Raw genomic sequence first — 24134 nt, 5'->3', positions numbered from 1 at the left:
CAGTCCTCGCTGCCAGCACCCTACTGTTCACTCCTTCGGTGGCAGAAATGGGGGCCAGGAGGTGGTGGGACAGACTAAGGACTCGCTGCCCACCCCCCTCCTCGCAGGTGGCTGAAGGACGGGCACCTGCTGGGTGAACAGGATGGTGCGGTGGTGTCTGAGGACGGTGGGACCCTGCTGATCACTCGCGTGGGGTTCAGTCACGAAGGGGTCTATATCTGCAAGGGCAGCAGCCGGGCAGGGGTGGCCCAGGCGGAGGTGCAGGTTTCGGTGCAAGGTGAGTGCAGCATCTGGGGCAAGACCTGCTATCCATGCCGTGCGTCAGGGAGGACACGGCTAGCCAAAGGAGTGGGTGTTCTTGGCCCTGCTTTTTGGGAGGTGTAGGGTCACTGGCTTGATCCCTTGGGATCTTGCCCTTCTCTGGTCTCAACCTGAGTCTGAGAGCTGATGGCCACCAACACCACAGTAAACCATAGCATCCATCCTTGATGGGTGCTTCCCGGTGGAGGGTCTACTCCCAGTCCCTCTGACCAGAGCACCCCTCGGTCAGCATCTCAGGATGTGAGGCTGAAGGTGTTGGGTGAGAAACCAGGCACCGAGCGGAGACCCCTGCCCTGGGAAGGATGAATATCTCATCCCAGGGGGCAAGAAATCTGCGAGCTGACTTGAGGGACAGCAGTGGCACCGTGTAGTGATGTGGTGCCCTCCCAGAGTGGGGGGGGTCCTGGCTGTTGCTCTCCCAGGACCTGGCGTGTGCCGAGAGCCCCCCGGTGCACCCAGCCATGCCTCTTGGCACCGCATCGTGCGGCTGCAGCCGGCTCAGGCTGCGTGGAGCCGACGACCATGCATGCTGGGTTGCAGTACCTCCCAACATCGAACCCAGTGCGGTGGACCTGGCCATTCTGGAGAACGGCACGGTGTCCCTGGAGTGCCTGGCCTCAGGGCTGCCTGCTCCCAGTGAGTCAGTCCTCTCCCTCGGCTCTTGCTCACACACCCCTGGGGCTTTCCCTGGGTCCCCTTGGTGAGCGAAGCGGCAGCATCACTCCTTACAGCTCAGCTCCCTGCTTCCCTCTAGACATTGCCTGGTATAAGGGGCATGAGCAGCTCTTGGCTGGGCCGAACTGGACCCTGTCCAGGGATGGGAAGCGCCTGGAGATCCAGCATGCCCAGCTTTCCGATGCTGGCAGCTACCGCTGCGTGGTCTCCAACGTGGTTGGTGTCACCGAGCTCTGGTACAGTCTGCAGGTGATCGGTGAGTCCACGGTGGGAAGGACTGCAGGACCTCTCGTGCTTGTGTGGGTCCAATGGGGCCATCCCAGCCCTCGGGACATGTCACTGGAAGATAGCTTTAGCAGAGCCCCTGTCCTCTGACACGTTTGCAATTCTGGCCATGCAGTCCTCCATGTCTATCCCAAACAATGTCCCAGAAAACCACGGCCCTGTGGATGGGTATTGCCTGGTCCATGCCATGGAGTCTCCTACACACTCTGTCCCTTTTGCACCCTGGTGCTTCTGGTGACATTTCTCTGCTCCCCGCACCCTCCCCAGTACCTCCGCAGATCACAGCTGGCCCCAGCCCCATCACGGTGATGATGAATGAGCCGGTGACACTGGAGTGCAATGCTACGGGGACACCAGCTCCAGTGCTGCTGTGGCTGAAGGATGGCAATCTGGTGTCCAGCATAGCAGCGGGTGGCCCGCAGGTGGGTGAGATGGCCCCTGTGGGAGTGGGGGGGTCACTGGGGACATCCCTCCAGGAAGATGTTCCTTTTCCTTCTTCTGGCTTTGAAAAAAAACCCAATTGCTGGAGCTGAGCAGATGCACCGTTGCCCAGACCTGCCCCTGCATTTGGTCCATGGGAGCGTGGACCTGCTCAGCCCTGCTCCGGGCTTTCTGGCCATGAGTGGCACGGGTGGGCAGAGGGTCCCCGGGATGTGACGAGGACGGGCTCAAGGCAGGCTTATGCCCACCCATCCCTGTTCCTGCTTGCCGGCTTGCAGCCCAGCTCTGGTTTCATGCTCATCTGGGCTCTTTCTGGGGGGAGCACAGATCCTCTCCGATGGGCACGTGCTGTCCCTGCCCACCGCTCACCTCCAGGACTCGGGGACATACACGTGTGTAGCCAGCAGCTCTGTGGGGGAGGACAGACGTGAGGCCACTCTCGAGGTGCGGTGTAAGTACCCTGCTGCATCCCCAGCCCCTGCCTGCCAGCGTGGCTGTGGGGCTGGAGGTGATGCTCGGGACTATGGGGCTGCTCCACTGTCCCCTTGCAAGCGTGCAGGGCTGTGGGGGACCAGCCCTAGGGAGGGGTACCAAAGGTGGGGGGGCTTGGGGAAGGTGTTGCCCTGTCGATCTGTTTTCCAGTGCCCCCCACCACCCTGGGCGAGGAGGAGAACATCACTGTCATCGTCAACCACCCGGTGACCCTGGAGTGCCTGGCCCCCGGGGTGCCGCCGCGGGGGTCCCGCTGGCTGAAAGATGGGAACTTACTCACACCAAAGCCGGGCATGCAGCTGTCTGCAGAGGGGACCATGTTCCAGGTGATGTTTCAGAGGATTGCAGAGGATGGGAGAGGAAACAGGGCTGTGAAGACCCCCATCTCCCCCTCCCCACCTTTGGGAGAGAGTGGGTGCAGAGGGAGGGGATGTCCCTCCCTCCTGCCCGTGGCTCAGCACCATTCCCACCCCTCATGCTGATCTCATCCCCGTGCTGGCACAAAATCCCCCCGTGGAGGGGCTGCATGGGTCCAGCTCTGCTGCAGAGCATCTTAGTGTCTCTGCTTGTTCTGGCAGATCGGGCAAGCCACTGTGCAGGATGCGGGCAGGTACACGTGCCAGGCACCTGGACAGCCAGAGAAACACTACAACCTCGACGTGTGGGGTAAGGGCCACTGTGGCTGAAATAGCCCATCAGGGGCAAATATAGCATGTGTGCATGTATATACGTATACACACGTATATACTATATTGCATACTATTTGTTTATATGTATAATATGTAGCTGGGGTAGTTGACTGGCTTGGAAAACACTAAGCCCAAAATATTAAAGCTCTGCAAAATGATGGAGCTGGAGGTGGTAGGGAATCCCCACCAGAACAGGTGTCAGAGGGGAAAACCCCAATGTTTGCATGAGACTTGGGGGGAGATTTCAGTGACGATGCAGAAGAGGTGTCTTTCCAAAATTTGGGCAGTAGAGTGGAGGGATTTCCATCCTATTGCCAGGATTTCTCTGTCCTTTTTTTGCACTTTGTGAGTGTGGTGCTCGCTGCAGTTATCATCCCCTCTCTCTCCCCCTGCCCAAGTTGGGAGGATGCCAGTGGTAGTTCTGGGCCGCTGCCAGGACGGGCACCAGCTGCTTTTTCTTGCTCGATTTGAGCATCCTCGCAGCCTCCCGGCCCGTTCAGCACGTCTGCAGTGCTGGGGGCTGAGCCAGGGTCTGGCTTTTCTCGGGGATGCTCTCGGCCAGTTGGTGGAAGTCCTGCAGGCAGGCAGCCAGGGAGTGGAGAAAATCCAGTTCTCCTGATCCGGGCTTGTTCCTGCGATCCCTTCCCAGGGAAACGTTTGCACGTCTGGCGTCCTGGCTCGGGTGGATTGTTTGGGTTCTGCTGTTTTTGTTTTTCAGGGGTTTCTGGGTGTTAGGGTTTTTCTTCTACAAACTGATATCCCTCATGGGAAGGAGTTACCGTTTTCCAGCCAGCTGTATTTATGAGCAACTGAGAACAGCATCTGATAATGGAAAGAGTTAGGTAACCTTCCCAGCGAGCAGTGCTACCTAATAAGGCTGTGTCTGGCCAACCTGGGCTTGGCCTGCCTGTGTGGCTGGCGCGGGATGCTCGGTCATCCTCTGCTGTAGGCCACGTGCAATTAAAAGCATCGTCCGTTTAATAGCTGGAGAGTCAAGATTATTACTTCCACATGGAGCCAGTGCAAGGGAGGCTTGCCCGTTCTTTGTGTGGAGCCCAGCGGAGCTGTGGGTGGTGTGTAGCCAAGCAGGGAGCTGCCCTTCTTCTCGTGTCCAGTGCCATCAGCGAGCTGCTCCTCTTCTCTCATCCCCTGCAGTGCCCCCGTCCTTCTCCTCGGCAGAGCCTGCCACCGTGTCGGTGCTGGAGGGACAGTCCGTCAGGCTGGCCTGCAAGTGCCAGGGGATCCCCTTCCCCACCCTGAGCTGGTGGAAGGACGGTAGGGTCCTGCTCCTCAGCCTCATCCCTCCCACACATGTGTTGAGCCACCAGTCAGGTGTTGGTCTCCTTGCAGCAAGGAGTGCTTTATGTTGAGCAGTATCCAGCTTCTGGGTGGGAACTGGTCCTGCTGGGAACCTGAGAAGATGCTGTTGTCTCCTTCCCTGAGCAGGTGAGCCCCTCTCCACCCAGCCCGGGAGCCCAAACCTGGTGTCCACGGGAGGGAGAATGCTGTACATTGAGAAGGTACGGCTGGTGGACACGGGGACGTACACCTGTGAGTGCAGGAATGCTGCCGGCAGAAGCAGCAAGGAGCATCGTCTGGAGGTGCACGGTGAGCTGGGGGACCCCGAGGACCTGAATGTGCTATGATCTCTCTCAGTGCAAGGTCCAGCTGGACCCAAAAGCTTGCAGCCGTTGCCTGCTGCTTTGGGATTTTTGGAAAGGGTGCTGCTAGCTGGGCTACCTTTGCCCCTCCAGCTTTCCTCTTGGCTCCCAGCTGCTTGCAGCTGGTTTTCACTCTAGCAGCCCAATTGCACTAGTTGCACCCACTTGCGTTTACTTCGCCATCCCGCTGCCGCCGTCCAGACCGATGGCGTTTGTATGTCCGCTTACATACGGCCAAGGGAGTTGCTACAGCGTCACCTCTGCCCTGTGTTCCTCTGCCCACAGCGCTGCCAAGGATCCAGGGCAGCAGCAAAGCCCTGAGGAAGGTTTCTGTCATCAAGGCTGGCGAGACGGTTTTGGAGTGTGAGGCCGTGGGGACGCCACCGCCCACAGTGACGTGGGTGAAGGACGGGCAGCCCGTGGCCGGCAGGGATGGGATCTTGCTTACGGAGCAAGGGAAGCGGCTGCGCATCCCCAAGGCGGAGGTGGCCCACGCAGGACGCTACATTTGCCTGGTGGCAAACGCAGTGGGGCAGGACCAGAGGGAGTTTGATGTTGTGGTGCATGGTAAGGGTGCGGGACGGGGCTGCTGGCTGGGGTGCATGGATGCAGGCAGGCTCAGGAGGGTGGTGATGTCCTGCCACACGTTTGATGCAGAGTAAGCACAGAGAGCAACCTGACATGGAGTAGATCTTGGACAACCCAGCACGTAGGAGGTCTTGGGTCAGAAGGGGTATGCTGCAGGCATAGCTGTAGAATTGTCTCCATCAGGCAGGAGTTTCTTTCCAGGGTCATCAGAGCAGACCATCTCACACTTTATAAGGTCATCTACCTCCCAAGGAGTCAGGGAAACCTCATGGGTCAAGGTACCAAGCACTTGAGCTGCAAAAGGCCTGAGGTGGCTCAGGGTGTGTGGCCAGCTTGGTGTCACACCTGTAAGCGTGGGCCTGGGGGTGCAGGTAAGCAGCACGTACTTGCTGTGCGTCACCTGTCCCATAACAATTTCAAAGTCAACAACTTCAGATGATGCTAATGGTCCTTCTGAGCTTGTGTCCTCAAACTGTACAAAGCAGGAGGGTGGGAACAAGCTGGGTTTACCCAGGTTTCCCGCTTTGCCTTGCTCCTTGAATGTCTCGGCTGCTTTGCAAATGGATGTCCATCCTTTTCTGCGTCCCCAGTTCCTCCTGAGTTCATTCAAGGATCAGGACTGGCAACCAATATCAGCGTCTCTCTGCAAGGATCCGTGACGCTGACCTGTGAGGCCACCGGCATTCCCCTGCCCACCGTCACCTGGTCCTGGAACGGTTCTCCTGTCACACCCAGCAAGCACACACATGTGCTTTCAGGTCAGGGCTGAGGCATGGATGCTGTGAGAAACAAGCACTTCGGGAACATGTTTTGCCCCAGTACCGATGAGTTTAAACATGGTGGAGCTCCAGCCCTGCAGGAGCACTGCTGGGATGGGCTGGTGCCTGGATCAGGGCCCTGAAATCTCTCTGCTCCATGCTTCCAGGGGGCTGGCTGCTGAGGCTCACCCGTGCACGAGCCCAGGATGGTGGCCACTATTCCTGCCTGGCCAGCAACGTAGCTGGGGAGGCCAGGAAGCATTTCTACGTAGAGGTCCTAGGTAAGGAGGGGTCCTCCGTTTGCTGCAGGATTCCTGGTGGGATTTCAGAGCTTCACCCTTACAGGAACAGGCACGAGTTAAGACTGGGCATGGTGGGAGCTGCAGTGCTGGAGTCCTTCGTGCCTTAGCATCTAAGCTCAGAGGCTCAGCGAAGCTGGCCAGCTGCTGAGGTCCCCGGTGGCTTGTGTTCCTAGTTCCTCCCCACATTGAGAACGCGGGGGAAGAAGAGACCATCAGCATACCCGAGGGTCACCCTGTCACCTGGTCTTGCCTGGCTGTGGGTAAGCATCATGCAGGGAGCAGAGGTGGCATGAGCAGGTGGGAGATGGGACTCGGGGGCAGCTGACCTGAGTCTCCCTTTGGGGCGTGGAGCAAATGGACGGCTTCAGTCAATGACATTAGAATAGCTGAAATCTGCTGAAGAGCTTTTTTGGGATAGTTCCTGGCTTTGCGGTTGGGCTGTCCTGGAAGCGCTGGGGAGGGGGCGCCCACGCGGGGAGCTTGTTCCACAACGTAAGCTCCAATCTTTCCCAAATGGAGCTAAAATTCCTCTAATCTGGTTTCTCCTTTAGTGATGGGAGTAATTAATCATCTCCTACTCAGGACAGTTCTCTTTCTTCTTGCTGGCTCATCCAGCAGCCTCTAAAAACCTGATCCAGATCATGATAATTTTGGATTTGGGCTGATGTCCCTGCTTCCCAGAAAAGCTCTGGCGGAATGACCCTGGTCAGGCTGTGCTCATGCACGGAAAAACTTTGCATGAAGGCCAAAACCTGCTTTCTACCCTACACAGGCAACCCCCAACCTAAGATCACCTGGCTGAAGGATGGCCACTCTCTGCCCCGCGGAGACAACTTCTCCATCTCCCCGGATGGCTCCATGCTCCACATCCCCCAAGCCTCCCTGTCTGATGCTGGCCACTACTCCTGCACGGCCTCCAGCTCTGTGGCAAATCAGACCAAGCACTACCTGCTAGATGTTTTTGGTATGAGATGCCTTTGGATGGAGGCAGACTCTTAGGTGGGAGCAGGGGACGTGGACTTAGAGGGCTTTTTAATTGCCTGCCCCAGGTAGGTGGTGAGGATCCCTTAGTCCTACAGCCAGCAGCATGGCATGAGGTCCTGGACCTGTCCCAAAGCCCTTGTGAGACCTCTTGGAGGAACATAAAGGGTCCATCTAGTGCAGGTTCCACCTCTGATGACGGCTTGTGGGAAGGGGGAGTATGTCTTCTGTCCCCCCTGTGTTTTTGGAGGGCAGCAAGACAGGGCAGAGTCTGAAGCTGGGCTTGTGCTGTACGTGCTGTGCATTTCACAGGTGGTCAAGCCCAACTCCCAGAACTCGGATCATGGTCTCTGGTGGGGGGATGAAGCATTGGGAAGCCCAAGTGGGTGCTAATGCTGATCTGAAACGCAAACACATCTCTGCAGCCAGTCCTACCTTTGCTGGAGATGCCCATGATGCTGCTGCAGAAGAAGTCACAGTAATCATCAACAACCCCATCTCCCTGGTCTGCGAGGCTCTGGCACACCCATCTCCCAACATCACCTGGCTCAAGGATGAGGTTCCCCTCAAAGCGTCTAGAAATGTCCTTCTGCTCCCTGGTACTATGCTGGTGTCCATTGGCTCTGCATGACCACGGTGGCCCCTTGCTGCATGACTGGGGGAGTGAGAGCGGGAGCAGGGTCTTTTCTTGGTCTGGCTGTGGTTCAGGGCAGTGGGATGGTGAGAAGTCATCATCCTGCAGGACCCGAGGGGCTCAGACCATCAGGTGGATGCTGCTTTTCCATGTGCTGCATCATCTGATAATAGCTACAGCCTCCTCAGCAGCATCGGTGAGACAGCACTGGGTTTTATAAGCCTGGAAACTGGGCACTAGAAGAGCATTAGGCCCCCTCAAGTCAGGCTTGCAGGTGATCAGCAGGTCCCTTAAGATACCTTCTTGTGCTGCATGGGGTTAGACAGCTGTGGCTGTGTGCGGTGACCCTCTCAGGAGACCCCCTTTGCCCAGGTGGCCACGGGCTGCAGATCCTGAATGCCCAGGAAGAGGACGCGGGCACGTACAGCTGCGTCGCAGCCAACGAAGCCGGGGAGGCCATGAAGAACTACTCTGTGAAGGTCCTGGGTGCGGGAGCTCTCCATGTCCTTCCTAATTCCTGCAGTGATCCCACCACTATAACCGGGCCAGTGCCCCTTCCTTCCCTTCCCATCCCTTCATCCCGGGGAGATGCACCTCATGCACATATCAGCACGTGGCCCCAAAAAGCCTCTGGTCTACCCCGGGGAGGGCAAAGGGGTTATAGAATCATAGAATGGTTTGGGTTGGAAGGGACCTTTAAAGGTCACCTAGTCCAACCCCCCTGCAATGAGCAGGGACATCTTCAACTAGATCGGGTTGCTCAGAGCCCCGTCCAACCTGAACTTGAACGTTCCCAGGGATGGGGCATCTACCACTTCTCTGGGCAACCTGTGCCAGTGTTTCACCACCCTCATAGCAAAAAATTTCTTCCTTGTGTCAAGTCTAAATCTACCCTCTTTTACTCTTTGAGTTTAAAACCATTAGCCCTTGTCCCATTGCAACAGGCCCTGCTAAAAAGTCTGTCCCCATATTTCTTATAAGCCCCATTTAAGTACTGAAAGGCTGCTATAAGGTCTCCCTGGAGCCTTCTCTTCTCCAGGCTGAACAACCCCAACTCTCTCAGCCTGTTGTCACAGGAGAGGTGTTCCACCCCTCTGACCACCTTCATGGCCCTCCTCTGGACCTGCTCCAACAGGTCCATGTCCTTCTTATGTTGGAGGCCCCAGATCTGGACGCAGTACTGCAGGTGGGGTCTCAGCAGAGTGGGGTCGAGGGGCAGAATCCCCTCCCTCGACCTGCTGGCCACGCTGCTTTGGATGCAGCCCAGGATACGGTTGGCTCTGTGGGCTGTGAGCGCTCATGTCCAGTTTTTCATCCACCAGTACCCCCGTGTCCTTCTCCACAGGACTCCTCTCAATCCCTTCATCCCCCAGCCTGTATTGATACTGGGGGTTGTCCCAACCCAGGTGCAGGACCTTGCACTTGGCCTTGTTGAACCCTATGAGGTTCACATGGGCCCACTTCTTGAGCTTGTCCAGGTCCCTCTGGATGGCATCCCGTCCCGCAGATGTTTCAACCGCACCACTTGGCTTGTTGTCATCTGCAAACTCGCTGAGGGAGCACTCAATCCCACTGTCTATGTCATTGATGAAGATATTAAACAGCACTGGTTCCAATACAGAATACCCACTTGCCAAGGGTTCATCTGGGGGTGTCAGCAGTACCCCAAGGTGCTGCCTATTGCTGATTAGGGTAGAACAAGGGCACTGGGGGCTCTTCTCTTATCCCAGCTGTGTCGTTTCTCCTTACTAGTTCCTCCTTCAATTGCCAGAGATGACCTTTTGGGGGAATTTGCTGTGAAAGAGGTGAAAACCAGGGTTAACAGTACAGTGATGCTGGAGTGCGAGACCTGGGCTGTGCCCGAGCCGACCATCCAGTGGTACAAGGACAAGCAGGTGAGGTCCTAACTGCAACCAGGAGAAGCTGCTGGGTTTGGGGACCTTCCCAGGTAGATGGAGTGGGAAGACACACTTTATAAGGCTGGCTGGGCTCCATCCCACTCCTGGGTGTGGAATCCTCCTCCTGCTCTTCTGTTTCTTTTGTGCTTTGGGGCTGGGGTCCCCGTGCAGCTCCTGGCAAGTGCTGGCCACCTCCAGATCCTCAGCGAGGGGCAGGTCCTTCAGATCAAACCAGCTGGCGTCTCGGATTCGGGGCACTACACCTGCGTGGCCACCAATGCTGTGGGCGAAGACGATAGGGACTTCATCGTGCATGTCCAAGGTGAGCCTTGGGCGGCCAGCCAGTGCCCAGAGCAGCGGGTGTCTCTGCAAGAGGAGGGGTCCTTGGTGGGGTCTGTTGTGGGAGCAGAGCAGGGTAAGCAGGAAGAATTTGTATCTGCTGGAAAATAAGCATCTCCTCAGCCCCGGTCAGGCCTGGGCAGATACTTTGGTTGCACATAGGGCTGTGAGTCCCCGTTCCCTACAGCTGACCACAGCCTGTCCCCGCAGTGCCACCCCTCTTCCAGCAGCAGACAAGCCCCAACGAAGCCCTTGAGATCTTCTACCGGGAGGAAGACCAGGATGGGGAGGTGACAGAGCACCGGCAGGCTGTCCTCAACCAGCCCACCGCACTCTACTGCGACACCAATGCCATCCCACCTCCCCAGCTCACCTGGTACAAGGATGGAGAGCCCCTCTCCCCCGGTCCGGGGGTGCTGATGCTGCTAGGTAATGGGAATGGACCCTCACTCTGGAGTTTGGGGGGGGGGGTTCCTGCAGCAGCTTTGTGGGTTGAGAGCATCCTTAGCATGGAGAAGGTTGGATCCTGTCCCGCAAACAGCAGGCACGGGACCTGCAGGGTCGCTGGGGCTGCATAGGGGTCTGCACAGCGAGGTTGAAGGGGACCCTCTGACCTCCCGCGGAGCCCTCCCCATCCCTTGCTCCAATCCTGCCCTGTGCCGCAGGGGGCCGGGTGCTGCAGCTGCCCGCGGTGCGGAAGGAGGACGCGGGCAGGTACACCTGCGAGGCGGCCAACGTGGCAGGACAGGACCGCCTGCACTACGAGCTGGAGGTGCTGAGTGAGTACGGGGCTGGGGCGGGGAGTGGATGGAGGCACGTGGCAGCCCTATAACCGCCTGCTTCCAGCTGCCCCGGCCATCCACGGTGGCACGGAGGACCTGGCCGAGGAGATGACGGCCACCATCAACAGTACTGTTCGCTTCAATTGTGAAGCCAGCGGGCACCCAGCACCCACGGTGTCCTGGCTCTGGAACGATGTCCCCGTTGTGGGTGGCCCACGGCACCAGCTCCTGGAGGGTGGCACAGTCCTGCAGGTTGGTGTCCCCCCGGGCAGGGGGGGGACATGGGAGACACTGGGTGGAGGGGACGGGGCACTCTTCCCTCCCCAAAAAGGAGGCTGCCCTAGTCTTGCCAGGCGCTGAGGTCCCCATGGGAGCCCCAGCAGGTCCCCAGTTCAGGGCAGCCCTCAACGGGGATCTGCTCCCCCTTTGCAGGTGGCTGCGGTGGAGGCGGGTGATACCGGCAGCTACACGTGCGTGGCCGAGAACCCAGCTGGGTCAGCTGAGAAGCACTTTGCCCTCACAGTGCAGGGTAAGGTATCCCCAGTGACCCTTCCCCAGGTCGCTGATTTACCCCACTCCTCCTCCTCTGCCAGCTGGAGTCTCCCGTGGCTCCTGAACCCCATGGCTGCCTCCGTCCCCTCGTGCTTGTCACACTCACCCCAAGCGAGGAGGTCGAGGTGCCGGCACGCTGAGCAGGCGAGATGCTCGGTGTGCGTTTCCCCATGGGGAGACCTCAGCCTCCGTGGTGACGGTTCTCCTTTGGCACTGTCTTCTGGGCTGTGCTGGAGCAGAAGCTCCCTGGATTGTGGGCACAAACCCCGAAAGCATCGATGGCGTCATCAACGGCAGCGTCTCACTGGCATGCAACGTCCAATCCCACCCTGCTGCAGAGATCACCTGGTACAAGGATGGCCGCGTCCTGCGGCTTGGTGAGGAGGTGACTGTCACCCCAGGTACGTCAGGATGAGCAAGGATGACAGCCTGTCCCCCGCGGCACAGCCACCAGCTCTTGAGGGCAGGCTCTAGCTCCTCTAATCTGCCCTTCTGGACGCTGCACGCGGGACTTGAGCTCAGACTTTTGGCCGCACCACATGCTAACAACTTGCTGCCGAGTGATTCCCTCTGGAGATGACTAAGGGTTGCATCCTGCAAACTCTGCTCTGCTGCTCCCCAGGAGCTCAGCACCCTTTTCTGCTGTGCACAGTGAGGCCTCAGACCTCAAAGAGAGACTTTGATGGCCAGACGCCTCTTGCATGGAGCTTGGCCGGCTGCTGGCTGCTGGGTCAGCTTGCCGGTGCGGTGGCCCAAACCTGGTCCTGCTCCAGCCTGCCCTGACTCCCTGCTCTCTGCTTCTTCTAGGCTCACGGGTGCTGCAGCTCCCTCACCTGCAGCTTTCCAGTTCGGGCACATACACGTGCGTGGCGCTGAACGTGGCCGGCCGGGATGAGAAGCGCTTCATCCTCGCTGTCCACGGTAAGCGGCGAGGCCTCGGCCAGGAGCTCTGTCCCCGAGCGCGCACCGATGACCTGATGGCACACACCAGTCTGCGTGTTCTTGCTCACACACCCCATCCCCGCTCCTCATCCTCAGAGCCCCCAGGCATCCAGGACCCAGAGCAGGAGGTGCTGGATGCTGACATGGGGAGCCCCCTCGTCCTGACCTGCCAAATCACTGGCGTGCCCACGCCTGCCATCACTTGGCTGAAGGATGGGAACCCGCTGGGTATGTCCGCGGGGGGATGCTGTGCCGGGCTGCCATCCTGAGCCTCGGTGCTGCCCCACCTGAAGCAGTCCTGCCTCAGTTTCTCCATTTCTCATCCCGCTGCAAGAGACCCGCAGGGCCTCACAGGGGAGGAGGCAGAGCATGAAGGGGCTGGCATTTTCCCTGCATGTTTTTAAGAGGCCTCAGATTCGTTTCTGAAGCTGAAGCAATGGGATGTGGGCGCGGGATGTGATAGAGGGATGTGGGGCTGAGCTCTCTGGGTACCACCCTGTGGGGTACCTGCTGGGACAGGGGTTCACCCCCAAACCAGTGGCTCTTTTCTCCTAAAAAGCTCCAGCAACACACAGTGCAAACACCCTGCTCTGCAGAGCCCTGACCTCTGCTTTAACAATATGTCCCCAAACCTGGGTTCTGGGGGTGGGAAGGGGGGTGCATGACCACATGCCTGGGGAGGGCTTGGCGGAGGAGCACTGCTGCAGCCTCCTTCACCCCGTCTCCTCACAGAGAGCAGCCCAGAGTGGGGTCTGGTGTCCGGGGGGGGCCAGCTGCTCCTCAGCCCCCTCCAGCCCTTCCACCAGGGCCGATACACTTGCCTGGCGCGGGGCGCGGGCACCGAGATGCGCAAGGACTTCATGGTGCTGGTGCGAGGTAGGGCTTCCTCAAGGTGGCAAGGGTCCCTGCGGGTTCTCCCTCGGAGGGGAGCCTTCCTCCCCCTTCTCTTCCTCAGCCTCCCGCTCTTCTTGGCGCAGTGGCACCCCGGATCGCCAGCGCGGGGGTCCCCAGTGAGCACAGCGTGCTGGAGGGCAGAGGAGTGAGACTGGAGTGTCGGGCGGAGGGGCAGCCCACCCCCCAGATCTCCTGGCTGAAGGACGGGCAGCCTCTGCGGCTGCAGTCCCCTTCACGTGCCCGGTGAGTCTGGGGGGGGACGGACCACCCCACAGGCTAGCCATGGCACAGCCCTATCTGTGCCTCAGTTTCCCCATGTGCAGAAGAGCGGTGCAAGGCAGGCTGAGCTCTGCTGCTTCTCCCCCCTCTCCCTGCTTGGGCTGGGACATGCTCGTCTGAGCTGTTTGCTGGGGAACATCATCCTGGGTAAAGCCCTGGTGTCCTGGATGGTGCTGCAGCCTGGCATGGTCACTGTCACCCTGGCAGGGTCCCAGCTGCTGCCCTGGCCTTGCAGCATGGCCCAAAACCTGCCGCTTGGCTTGCAACTGAGCACAGAGCATCTCTGCTCCATGGGCACATTAGGGATGGACACACAGGTCACCGTCCCGTCCTCCCCGCGCAGGATGTCCCCGGATGGCAGCTCCCTGCTCCTCGAGGGGCTCCAAGCCGCCGACTCGGGGGCGTACACCTGCCTGGCCCGAAATAGCGTGGGCGAAGATGCACGGCTGCACACGCTGAGCGTGCTGGGTGAGCGGGGCCGGGTCCTGTGGGGTAGTGCCAGGGTTACCCATCCCCCACAGCCCCGTCAGCCCCTCTGTCCCCTCACCCAGTCCCCCCCACCATCGAGAGAGGCGCCGACGACTCGGAGGTGGTCCGTGGGATCCTGTCCACGGCGGTGACGCTGGAGTGCCGGGCATGGGGCTCGTCTCCCCTGCACGTGAGCTGGCTGAAGGATGGGCTGCCCCTGCGCCTGTCCCCCCGCGTCACCCTGCTCTCGGCCGGGCACGTCCTTCGGTAAGAAGCGACCCTGGAGTGATGCTGGGTGGCAGGCTTTGGGGCTGGTACCCAGGTTTGTGTGCTGGGATGGCCGTGGCTGCACCCTGAGGTGGCTGCATCCCAGTGTGGAGAACTTGGGGGGCGGGGGGAGACCTGGAGCTGATGGCTGCTCCCTACCTCCATGCCCCACTCCATGGGGTAGGATCTCCCAGGCACAGGTTTCTGACGCCGGGCTCTACACCTGCATCGCCTCCAGCCGGGCAGGAGTGGCCGATCGCAACTTCGTCCTGCAGATACAAGGTACGAGGCAGCCAGGGATTTGGGGAGAAGAGAGCAGGGGGCACCTGGGCACTAGTTTTGCTGGGAGAACACATGTTGTTCTTTGCGGCCCCGTTTCTGACGGGGGGTCCTGAGCCGTCCCTTGGCCACGGGGGTGGGCTCGGAGAGGATGAAGCAAGGCAGGACCAGCCTGAAAGCAGTCCCAGAGCACCCTGCAGGGAGGCTGAGCCACATCTGGGTGCTTGCAAGACCCCAGGGAACTGCCAAACCCGTCCCCAGCGCCTGGGGACCCGACTTTGCTCCCACGGCCCCACTAAGGGGAACCGCTCCTTCCCCAGTGCCCCCCGTCCTGGAGAGCCCCGAGAGCAGCGAGGAGCAGATGGTGGCCGAGGGCTCCGATGTCACTTTCAGCTGCGAAGCCACCGGGTCCCCAGCACCGGCAGTGACCTGGCTGAAGGATGGCGAGCCCCTGGGGCGGCGGAGCAACCAAGTGCCCGGCAGCCCACGGCTGAGCCTGGCAGCCGTGGGGCTGGCCGACGCGGGGGTGTACTCCTGCCTGGCAGCGAATGAGGTTGGGGAGGCCAGCAAAACCTTCCACCTCCTGGTGATGGGTGCGTGTCTTCCCCCTGGGGATTTGGGGAGGGCAGCTTAGCCAATTTTGGGGGAGCAACGAGGGGATGAGCCCACCCGCCTCACCGTATGCCTTCCAGAGCCGCCCCGTGTTGAGGCTGCATCCCATCCCACTGAGATATCCATCGCCGTGGGCACCCCGCTAGAGCTGGCGTGTGTGGTGACGGGTGTCCCTGTGCCCACTGTCACCTGGGAGAAGGATGGACGGCTGCTGGCAGGGCCCTGGCTTGTATCTGGGAATGAGAGCACCTTCCACATCGAGAGCACTAAGGTAGGGGGTCCTCTTCTCCCCACCTGCATCTTGTTTTCATGCCTCAATTTTTCCCTCTCCTGGCTTTATGTAGGTGGCCGACGCTGGCTTGTACACCTGCCTGGCTGGTAGCCCTGCTGGAGAGGACAGCAGGAGCTTCCACGTCAGCATCCAAGGTAGCGTGGCCCCAGTGGTGCAGCGAGGAGGGTGCTAGCAGGGGTGCTGCAGGGTGGTCAGAGCTTTGGGGGACCAGAGAGCTGGAGCATCCCCTGCGTCCCTCCTTGGGATTGCTGGGGAGTGGATGGGGAGAGCGGTAGGGGCTGGAAGCCTCCAAAGAGGGGTCTGGAGCACAGCGTGGTGGTCCTGCAGAGCGAGCGTCTATGCATGACTTATGGGGACAGGTATGGGGGTGTCCAACCCCTGTGCCACCCCCGACTCACCTGGCACGTGTCCCACAGCACCTCTCAGCATTGCGAGCGTTGGAGAGACCCCCAGCATCACCGCTGTGGCAGGGGGGCAGCTCATCCTGGAGTGCCCTGAGGATGCTGTGCCACCCCCCCACATCGAGTGGCACCGGGAGGGGTCCCCGCTGCGGGTATGTGTGATGGGACTTGGGACGGTGCACAGGCAGGCACTGGGATGCACCTTCACCAGTCCCGTTAGACTCGTGGTGGGGGCGATGCCTGGGGAAGCTGCTGACGGGGGCTCCCGGGGCTGTTAGGGGGATGCCCGCAGGCAGGTCCTGGCCGAGGGACGGTTCCTGCAGATCCAGGCCGTGGGGCCGGCGGACGGCGGGGAGTACGGCTGCAGGGCCACCAACGCGCTGGGGGACACCAGCCTGCGCGTCCAGGTGGAGGTTCACGGTGAGTGCCGCCCTGCCGTGGGGCTTTGCTGGCGGTGAGTGCCAGCTCCTTCCCTGTTAGTTCAGGGATGTGCGATATTATGGGGTGTCCTACCGTCAGGGTAATGGGAAGGTGGGGTTGGATGGTACCCAGCCTCCAGTGCTGGTCTGGGCTGACGTTATCCATCCCCTGAGCCCTGTCTCCGACTTTCTGCGGTGCCGGTCGGGTGCTGCCGCAGTGGCCCCAGAGATCCAGCCGGGCCCCGAGGAGGCGAGGGCGCTGCTGAACGGCTCGGCGGTGCTGCCATGCCGGGCGGAGGGGTGGCCCGTGCCCCGGGTGACGTGGCGGAAGGACGGACGGCTCCTGCCCCTTCACGGGAGCAACAGGTACGAGGCTTTGCGGGTTGGCGACACCAAGACCTGGGTCTCCGATCACGCCGCCCTCCACATCAGTAGGTGTTTTGGCGTGCCTGGAGCAGAGACAGCACTGTCCCTCCATGAAGAGCTGCGGTCTGTCCCCACACCAGCTCAGCAGACACGTGCCACGTGTGGCTGCAATGGCATTTGCCACCTTCCCTGTCCCTGTGCGTTGCAGCCCGGCCGTGCAGAGCCCCCACGGGGCTCCCTTGCTCTCCCTCCCCAGGCTGCAGCTCCTGCCAGGCGGCTCCCTGCAAATCGACCCCGTTCAGGTCCAGGATTCGGGCTATTACCTCTGCATGGCATCCAGCCCTGCCGGTTCCGACTGGCAAGGCCTGGACCTCCATGTGCTGGGTAAGCAGAAGAGCCAGACAGATCCCTCCTGGGCTCACCCCTCTGCAACCTACTGCTGCTGGGCTGCTCTCATCGGTGCAACGATGTGCTGCTGTCCTCTGCTTATCACCTGCCATGCCCTTCTGCAGTCCCTCCTTCCATCATCCCCGGGCCCTTCAACCTCACCCTGCTGGCTCAGCAGCCGGCCACGCTGGGCTGTGATGCCTGGGGATCCCCAGAGCCCCACATCAGGTGGGAGAAGGATGGCCGCCCCCTGAACCCACATCTCCCACCCGGCGCCTACAGGTACCTGCAGCACCGGCCACCTCGCCCACCGAAGGGTCCCACCATAACGTGGGGTTTGCCTTCTCTCGCTGCTCCCCATGGGGCGGGCTGACCCCGAGGCATGCTCTGCCCACACAGCTTGCAGTCCTCAGGGTCACTGCTCATCACCAGCCCTGGTCCCCGGGACGAGGGGCGGTTCGAGTGCATCGCCACCAGTGCCGCCGGAGAGGCACGCAAGGTCTTCCTTGTGTCCGTCCACGGTGAGCTCCTGGGGGCCGTGAGTCTTGCTGAGAGTGGCTTTCCCAGGGTCTGTCACCACCTTGGGTGGTGATGTGGGGGTGCTCCAGCCCCCCACGGGGTTGGGTCCCCTCTTGAGGACTGGGCACGGGGGTGGGCAAGAGGGGAAAAAGAAATAGAAATACCTGTGCCCGTGTGCACGGGGATAGAATCCTCTTCAGCATTTGCCACGCAGCCCCGCTCACCTCCCTCCCTCGCCTTTCTAGTGCCCCCCACCATTGCCGATGACCTTATGGACGTGGTTGTCGCCCGGCTGTCCCCCGCGGTCCTCACCTGCTACGCCTCCGGCGTGCCCCCCCCCACGGTGTCATGGAGCAAGGAGGGGGCTCAGCTGGGCAGCCGAGGAGGGGGCTACCGTGTCCTGCCCACAGGTAGGGGCACAGGCCAGTGTGGCCCCCAGCAGGGCGGTGGGTCCCCGCCAGCCCTCCCGTTGCCTCCCCACTGCCTGCTGTCTTCCCAGGGGCCCTGGAGATCAGGCAGGCGCTGCCTGCACATGCCGGCCGCTACACCTGCACAGCAAGGAGCGTCGCTGGCACGGCCCGAAAACACCTCCGCCTCGCGGTGCACGGTACGCGCGGCTCCCAGCGGTCCCGCTCCCTGCCCCTTTGGCCCAACTTGGGGGACCCCCGGTGGGCAACGCTTCCCTGCCGCCCGCAGAGCCCCCCGCCTTGAAGCCCTTGCCTGGCATGGTGATGGTGATGGTCAACGCCAGCGCGGTGCTGGCCTGCGAGGTGACTGGGGTCCCCCGGCCGGAGGTCACCTGGCAGAAGGACGGTGTCGGCGTTGCCGGAGGTGAGCGGGAGCCCGCTGGAGGCTGGCAGAGCCCGTGCTGCCTGCCAGCCTTTGCATGGGGGGAGATTTGGGGGTTGTAGGCATCCCAGCAGGGTGCTGGGTGGCACTGTGCATGGGTCCTCCTGGCTCCCGGCTGCCGTCCAAGGTGAGCGTGGCAGCTGGCGGAGCCATTCCCCGGGGACTCCCAAGAAAAAGGCACTTTGGCAGGGGAAGCAGTCCCTGCGCACCGTCCACCCACTCCCCAGCACGGCTGCGCTGCCCCATCCTGCCCTTCATTCCTGCCCATCCCCGCAGGGCCCGGGCTGAAGGTGCTCCCCAACGGGCAGCTGCATCTCCTCCGGGCATCCCCAGGGGACGCGGGCACCTACCTGTGCGTGGCTCGCAACCCCTCAGGCACCGCTGCGGGGAGGACCAGGCTGATCGTGCAAGGTAAGGCAGCAACCGGGGCCCCAGCACCTCGCCCTCTCCTCCGCTCGGCTCCTTCCCTGGCACCTCGCAGTGAAACGCGGCCGTCAAGGCGTGAGCAAGTCCTTGTTCTCCTTGCCCCATCCAGTGCCCCCCGTCATCGTGGCCGGCCCGGCGGAGCTGGCTGTCCTGGAGGGGCTGGAGGTGTTGCTGCCCTGTGCTGCCCGTGGCATTCCCGAACCTCGTGTGTCCTGGAGCCGGGAGGGAGCCCCGGTGCGGGGCGGCGGGGGGAAGGCCACCATCCTGCCCTCCGGGGAGCTGCTGCTCCGGGATGTCCAGGTGAGCACCATCCCCTCCTGCAGCCAAGCTAGCTGTAAGGTCGGAGAGCTGAGAAACAAGTGTCTTTTGCTGTAGAAAAGAAAAGCCAGGTTGTTCTGCGCCCTGCCACGTCCCTGGCTGCTTTCAAAAATATTTGGCAGAGGGAGAGCCCTGTGCAGTAGTTTGCAACAGGCTGGCGGGTCGGGGCAGTGTGGGTTTGCTAACGTGGGCTGGAAAAAGTGACTGTGGCCAAGCCGTGGCTTTTTGGGTGCACAACAGCCAGCAGAGCCATAGCCCAGTGAGCCAGAGTTGCAGCTGGACCCCAGATCCAAGCTGTCCCCCTCTCATCCTCCCCTTTCCCCCTGCAGGAAGGGGATGCCGGGAGCTATTCCTGCACTGCGGTGAACTCGGCTGGAAGGGCTGTCCGCCAGCTCTCCCTCTCCATCCACACCCTGCCCACCTTTACCCGCCTGCCCAGAGACGTCACCCTGAGCTGGGGCGAGAGGCTGGAGCTGGTGTGTGCCGCCGCGGGCAGCCCCCAGCCCCGCGTCTTCTGGACGGTCAACGGGCACCGCATCGCTGGTACGTGGGCAGTTCTGCGCCCGGGCAGGGGGCAAAGGATGCTGAGCCAGCGGGGAGGACATGATCCTGGTGCCAACCCAGTCCTTGTTCCACCTTTCGGGGTCCCCGGGGTGCCAGCATGTCTGGTTGTGCGGGGTTATAACCAGCTTGTCCCCAAGCATGCTTTTTGGGGGGTTTGCACCCTGCAGACGGTGTGTCGGGGCAGAGCGGCTGGAGCACCCTGCGGCGGGAGGCAGTCACCTGCGCCGACAGCGGGACCTATGTCTGCCATGCCGAGAACAGCGCCGGTGCCATCAGGGCCACCGCCTTCATCTCCATCAGAGGTAGGTGCCGGCAGGGAAAACAGGGTGCCGGGCCAGCCCCCCTCCTCTACCATTCTTCTCCCTTTCCCAGAGGCACCCATCATCCAGGGGGACCCCAGCACCTACCAGGTGGAGCACCCCGGGGGTGATACCCTCCTTGACTGTGATGCCCGGGGCCACCCCGTGCCCCTTGTCCGCTGGAGCAAGGACGGGGTGCCGGTGGTAGCCACCGGGCGCCTGCGCCAGCTGCAGAACGGCTCCCTGGCCATCCGTGCCACGGGGGTGAGTGGGGCCTGGGGGCTGCCGGTACATTTTGGGGAGCTTTCGTGGCAAAGCCAGGCGCTGTGCTAATGCTATTGATACTGCTAGAGCACCGACACGGGGCACTACCGATGTGTGGCAGAGAACGATGTGGGCATGGCGGCGAAGGTTGTCACCTTGGCCCTGCAGAGTGAGTGCTACCCCTCTTTGCACCCTTCTTTTGAGTGACTGCAAATCAGGTCGCCCCTCAGCCCCCCGGACCACCCCCGACCCCTGGGGAACGGTCCCAGTGCCGCTGGGATGCTGCGGCAACTGCCCGCATCCCTCTCCCTGCCCAGGTGCCCCCGCGGTGGCGGTGACACCACGAGCGGCGGTGGTGCGCGCCGGGCAGCGGGCGCTGCTGCACTGTGCCGTGTCGGGGGAGCCCACCCCCTCCGTGGAGTGGCGGCGGGATGGACAACCGCTGCCCGAGGGTCCCCACGCCCGCGTCCTGCCCAACGCCACGCTGGTCCTGCCCGCCGTCAGCAGCCGGGATGCCGGCAGCTACTCCTGCCTCGCTCGCAACGTCCTGGGGTCCGCCGTCGCCCATGCCTCCCTGGCCGTCCAAGGTGGGTGTCCGCCCCGGGGCTTAGGGGGCTTCTGGCTGGCTTGAGGGGCCGGGGCTGCCCACAGCACCGTTAGACTCTGGGGTAAGACCTCCTACACAGTGGTTTGGAGGGATATTGCCTTTCCTCGCTTGCTCGAAACCGCTTGATTCACACTTTAGTTTGCCCTCTCTTCGGCTGCTCATGTGAAGGTCTGAGCCCAGACAAACCTTTGCACGAGCAGCCGCCATGTGCTAGCCTGCGCCCCCGCTCGCCTTTCCTCAGCCTTCCTGCATTTGCTGCCCGTGATTAAATTCCCATTTCCCAGGGGCTCTGCTAAATGCACAGGCACGCTCTCTCCCAGTGTTTCTCAGGAAGCAGAGGGCCAGGCTGGCCAGCAACGCGTAGGAAGCGCCGGGTGCCCTGCGTGCCCCCTGCGTGGCTGCTGGCATTTTGCTGCCAGACACACCAGAGGAGAAGCAAACACAATCTTGGGGCTGTGGCCAGGATGATGGGGGTTGATACAGAGCAGGGTTTGGGAAGTGTTGGTGCACGTCGGTGTGCGCAAGGCATGGGGCCACGCTCCAGCATCCCCCGTCAATGTGCTGCCCGGATCCATGGCGTCTTTGGGGGCCGTGCTTGCAGCCAGGTAGAGATGCTGCCTGCCTTGTTCTGGCTGCCTTCATGTCCACAAAATGAGATTTTTCTCGACACACAAATTATTGAGAGGGAAGACAGGGAAGCACACCACTTTCCTATGGGATAGCAGCCCCAGCGCCACTGCCCCTGTCCTTTTCGCCCCAGGGGAGCCGCGCCGGGTGCGGGGCAGCCTCGGTGGAGTCATCAACGCCCACGAGCTTGGTGTCACCTCCCTTGATGCCAGCGTGCTGGATGACCCGCACTCCGGCACCGTCACCGTTCAGAGCAGCATCGGCAGCATCCCACCCACCGTCGGTAGGTAGTCACCCTCGCCCCAGGGAGGATTTTGACCTCTATCAGGTGAAAAGCTGCGGGGAAAGATTTTTCCCCGAATTCTGCACGCCAAATCTGTGTTGTGCCCCATGGGCGATGGGGGCCAGGGTGGTTGGGGAGGGCTGGGTGCCCCCTTAGGAGCATTCTGGCATCTTTTCTCCCTCACCCCCAGGGCCGCTGATGCAGGTACTGGTCACCATCATTGCACCCATTTACTGGTCCTTGGCGCACGCCGGCGGGGGGGCCCGGAGTGGGTTCCTGCTCACCCGGGGCACCTTCCAGCACGAGTCGCAGCTGGAGTTTGCCACAGGTGAGGGATGCCAGGGTGTGTTGGGGGCTGCGGATCCTGGTCCTGCCTGGCTCAGCTTCCATCTCCCCCATACACCTGAGCTTCACAGCCAGAGATGAAGCTGCGTTTGGGGGTGCCATGGGCTTCTGCTCACCATTTTGCCCCCCATCCCCGGCAGGGGAGCTCCTGCGGGTCACCCACCTTGCCCAGGGCATGGATGCCACTGGTGCTCTGCTGCTGGACAGCGTGATCAGTGGCTCCGTGCCGGAGAGCATCGGCGAGGCCGCGGTGCTGCTGCAGGTGCCGCTTCTGCCCGTTCTCCCCGTGGGGCCACGACTCCCATGCTGGGAGCTTGGGTGGGGGGGTGTCTGTGGCCTGACCCCCCCTCCCTGCCTCTCCCCAGGACTTCAGTGAGCGCTACATGCAGACGGGCGCGGGGCGGCTCTCGGGGAGCTCGGTGCAGAGCTTCCTGCGGGACGGGCACATCATCCGTGCCCGCTGCAATCACACCATCGTGTACGACCCCCCCACGGGCCCGCAGTCCCCGTGGGTGCAGCATGTGCGGACCAGTGCCATCAAAGCCTCCTACAACCCGGCCTCGGAGGAGCTCAGCTTCCAGCTCCGTGCCTCGCTTGACGCGGGTAACAAGGGGATTCCAAGGGATGGGGATGGAGACGCCAGGATCCCTTGTCGGTCCTGGGTGGCTTTAAGGGTGCACAGGTCACATCCCTGCAGTGAAGTGTCCCTTCTCATCATCTCTGCTTGATTCCCAGGGGCCGATGGTGACCAGTGCCCACTGGGATTCATGCTGGGCCCTGGGCAGCAGTACTGCGTTGGTACGGACTCTTCCCCAGGGGGGCACGAGGATGGCGAGGGGCACCTGCTGCGTGGTGCCGCCTCCCCGTCCCCCCAACCCCGTCCCCTCTCTGCTCCCCAGATATCGACGAATGTGCCGAGGGGTCCCACGCCTGCCGCTACAACCAGCTCTGCCAGAACGCTGCAGGGACCTATCGCTGTGCCTGCCCTCCTGGCTACCACTCACTGGGTGCTGGCTGGCCATGCTTGGGTACGAGCTGGGGTCTCAGGGGACACATCCTTGGGCACAAGGCCACGGTCGCTCCCCTGCCCTGCTCCAGCCTCAGTTTCCCCATCCAGCTGCAAGTCTCCATCTCTTTCCTCCACCAGATGTGAATGAGTGCCTGCAGGTTCCTCCACCGTGTGCCTTTGGGTGTCGCAACCTGCGGGGCTCCTATGAGTGTCTGTGCCCCCCCGGCGGGACCCTGCTGCCAGGCGGAGACTGTGGCACAGCGGGGGCGGATGGAGGGGGCACAATGAGCAGCACACCCCGGGACCCCCCCCTGCGTCCCCACCTGCGGGGACGATCCTTCTACACTCAGCTCGCCCTCCGCCGCGTGGCGAAGGCTGCGGGGCTGGGTGCCCGGGACCCCCCCTGCCCCACGGGCTTTGTCAAGAGGAATGGCACCTGCACCGGTGAGTGTCCATCGGGGAAGGGCTTTGCAGGGAGTTTGGAGGCCGCTTTGTGCCTAAAAGGCAGCTCCTGTGCCCGTTGCTGCCCTGTCCCCCCATTTTGTTTGTACCCCTGTTTGCAGGGTCGGGGTCTCCCTGGGCTTGGCTGTGCTGGGAAGGGGAGGCGAGAGCCAGGCTGCCCCAGGGCGGCAGGCACCGGAGGGGACCAATGCTTCCCAACTTGCCTTCACCCCTCTCACCCTGCAGACCTTGACGAGTGCCAGATGCCAAACCAGTGCCAGCACAAATGCAGGAACAGCCTGGGCAGCTACCGCTGCATCTGCCCCCCTGGCTACCGGCTTCTGCCCAACGGGAAGACCTGCCACGGTCAGTGTGGGGGTGCCGGGGGGTTGCCCCTACCCTGGCGGGATGCTTGCGTTCCTTGGGGTGTGAACCCAGTCCCCACGGTGCCCTGGATGTCATCCCTTTGGGGCCACAAGTCTTTCTTGTTCTGGAGGAGGGTTGTTCCCAGGCTCAGCACACTGCCAAGCCTGGCTGCTTTTGTCTCGCTGCCCCAGTATCTTGAGGCCCCAGGCAGGG

The 24134-nt window shown here is 61.7% G+C and overlaps 1 protein-coding gene across 1 annotated transcript in view; it reads left to right on the top strand.

Annotated features, from left to right (window-relative positions):
• The window catches only part of HMCN2 (hemicentin 2), a 37907-nt gene that overhangs the window by 13102 nt on the left and 671 nt on the right, over window positions 1-24134 (top strand). Inside the window, exons 25-81 of the mRNA XM_010571117.1 lie at window positions 108-277; window positions 862-957; window positions 1076-1252; window positions 1549-1703; window positions 2050-2173; window positions 2365-2540; window positions 2793-2880; window positions 4059-4178; window positions 4350-4511; window positions 4850-5131; window positions 5743-5910; window positions 6078-6191; window positions 6386-6472; window positions 6985-7176; window positions 7619-7792; window positions 8200-8313; window positions 9580-9722; window positions 9897-10047; window positions 10275-10493; window positions 10730-10843; window positions 10911-11098; window positions 11279-11375; window positions 11638-11799; window positions 12206-12319; window positions 12437-12568; window positions 13073-13216; window positions 13318-13459; window positions 13857-13981; window positions 14065-14248; window positions 14433-14530; window positions 14848-15120; window positions 15220-15410; window positions 15484-15565; window positions 15848-15984; window positions 16111-16252; window positions 16470-16624; window positions 16881-17001; window positions 17130-17286; window positions 17404-17525; window positions 17769-17933; window positions 18023-18130; window positions 18220-18354; window positions 18649-18783; window positions 18908-19098; window positions 19446-19659; window positions 19848-19982; window positions 20053-20243; window positions 20331-20412; window positions 20561-20830; window positions 21611-21760; window positions 21951-22088; window positions 22246-22367; window positions 22471-22708; window positions 22841-22903; window positions 23005-23133; window positions 23253-23558; window positions 23802-23921. Coding sequence (XP_010569419.1) covers window positions 108-277; window positions 862-957; window positions 1076-1252; window positions 1549-1703; window positions 2050-2173; window positions 2365-2540; window positions 2793-2880; window positions 4059-4178; window positions 4350-4511; window positions 4850-5131; window positions 5743-5910; window positions 6078-6191; window positions 6386-6472; window positions 6985-7176; window positions 7619-7792; window positions 8200-8313; window positions 9580-9722; window positions 9897-10047; window positions 10275-10493; window positions 10730-10843; window positions 10911-11098; window positions 11279-11375; window positions 11638-11799; window positions 12206-12319; window positions 12437-12568; window positions 13073-13216; window positions 13318-13459; window positions 13857-13981; window positions 14065-14248; window positions 14433-14530; window positions 14848-15120; window positions 15220-15410; window positions 15484-15565; window positions 15848-15984; window positions 16111-16252; window positions 16470-16624; window positions 16881-17001; window positions 17130-17286; window positions 17404-17525; window positions 17769-17933; window positions 18023-18130; window positions 18220-18354; window positions 18649-18783; window positions 18908-19098; window positions 19446-19659; window positions 19848-19982; window positions 20053-20243; window positions 20331-20412; window positions 20561-20830; window positions 21611-21760; window positions 21951-22088; window positions 22246-22367; window positions 22471-22708; window positions 22841-22903; window positions 23005-23133; window positions 23253-23558; window positions 23802-23921 — 8684 coding nt within the window. The remainder of the gene's footprint in view (window positions 1-107; window positions 278-861; window positions 958-1075; window positions 1253-1548; window positions 1704-2049; window positions 2174-2364; window positions 2541-2792; window positions 2881-4058; window positions 4179-4349; window positions 4512-4849; window positions 5132-5742; window positions 5911-6077; window positions 6192-6385; window positions 6473-6984; window positions 7177-7618; window positions 7793-8199; window positions 8314-9579; window positions 9723-9896; window positions 10048-10274; window positions 10494-10729; window positions 10844-10910; window positions 11099-11278; window positions 11376-11637; window positions 11800-12205; window positions 12320-12436; window positions 12569-13072; window positions 13217-13317; window positions 13460-13856; window positions 13982-14064; window positions 14249-14432; window positions 14531-14847; window positions 15121-15219; window positions 15411-15483; window positions 15566-15847; window positions 15985-16110; window positions 16253-16469; window positions 16625-16880; window positions 17002-17129; window positions 17287-17403; window positions 17526-17768; window positions 17934-18022; window positions 18131-18219; window positions 18355-18648; window positions 18784-18907; window positions 19099-19445; window positions 19660-19847; window positions 19983-20052; window positions 20244-20330; window positions 20413-20560; window positions 20831-21610; window positions 21761-21950; window positions 22089-22245; window positions 22368-22470; window positions 22709-22840; window positions 22904-23004; window positions 23134-23252; window positions 23559-23801; window positions 23922-24134) is intronic.

This window comes from Haliaeetus leucocephalus, unplaced genomic scaffold (genome assembly GCF_000737465.1).
Source record: "Haliaeetus leucocephalus isolate CR32 unplaced genomic scaffold, Haliaeetus_leucocephalus-4.0 Scaffold306, whole genome shotgun sequence".
NCBI lineage: Eukaryota > Metazoa > Chordata > Aves > Accipitriformes > Accipitridae > Haliaeetus > Haliaeetus leucocephalus.
The sequence above is the reverse complement of the archived record's forward strand: the minus strand, read 5'-3'. Positions and strand labels throughout refer to the sequence as shown.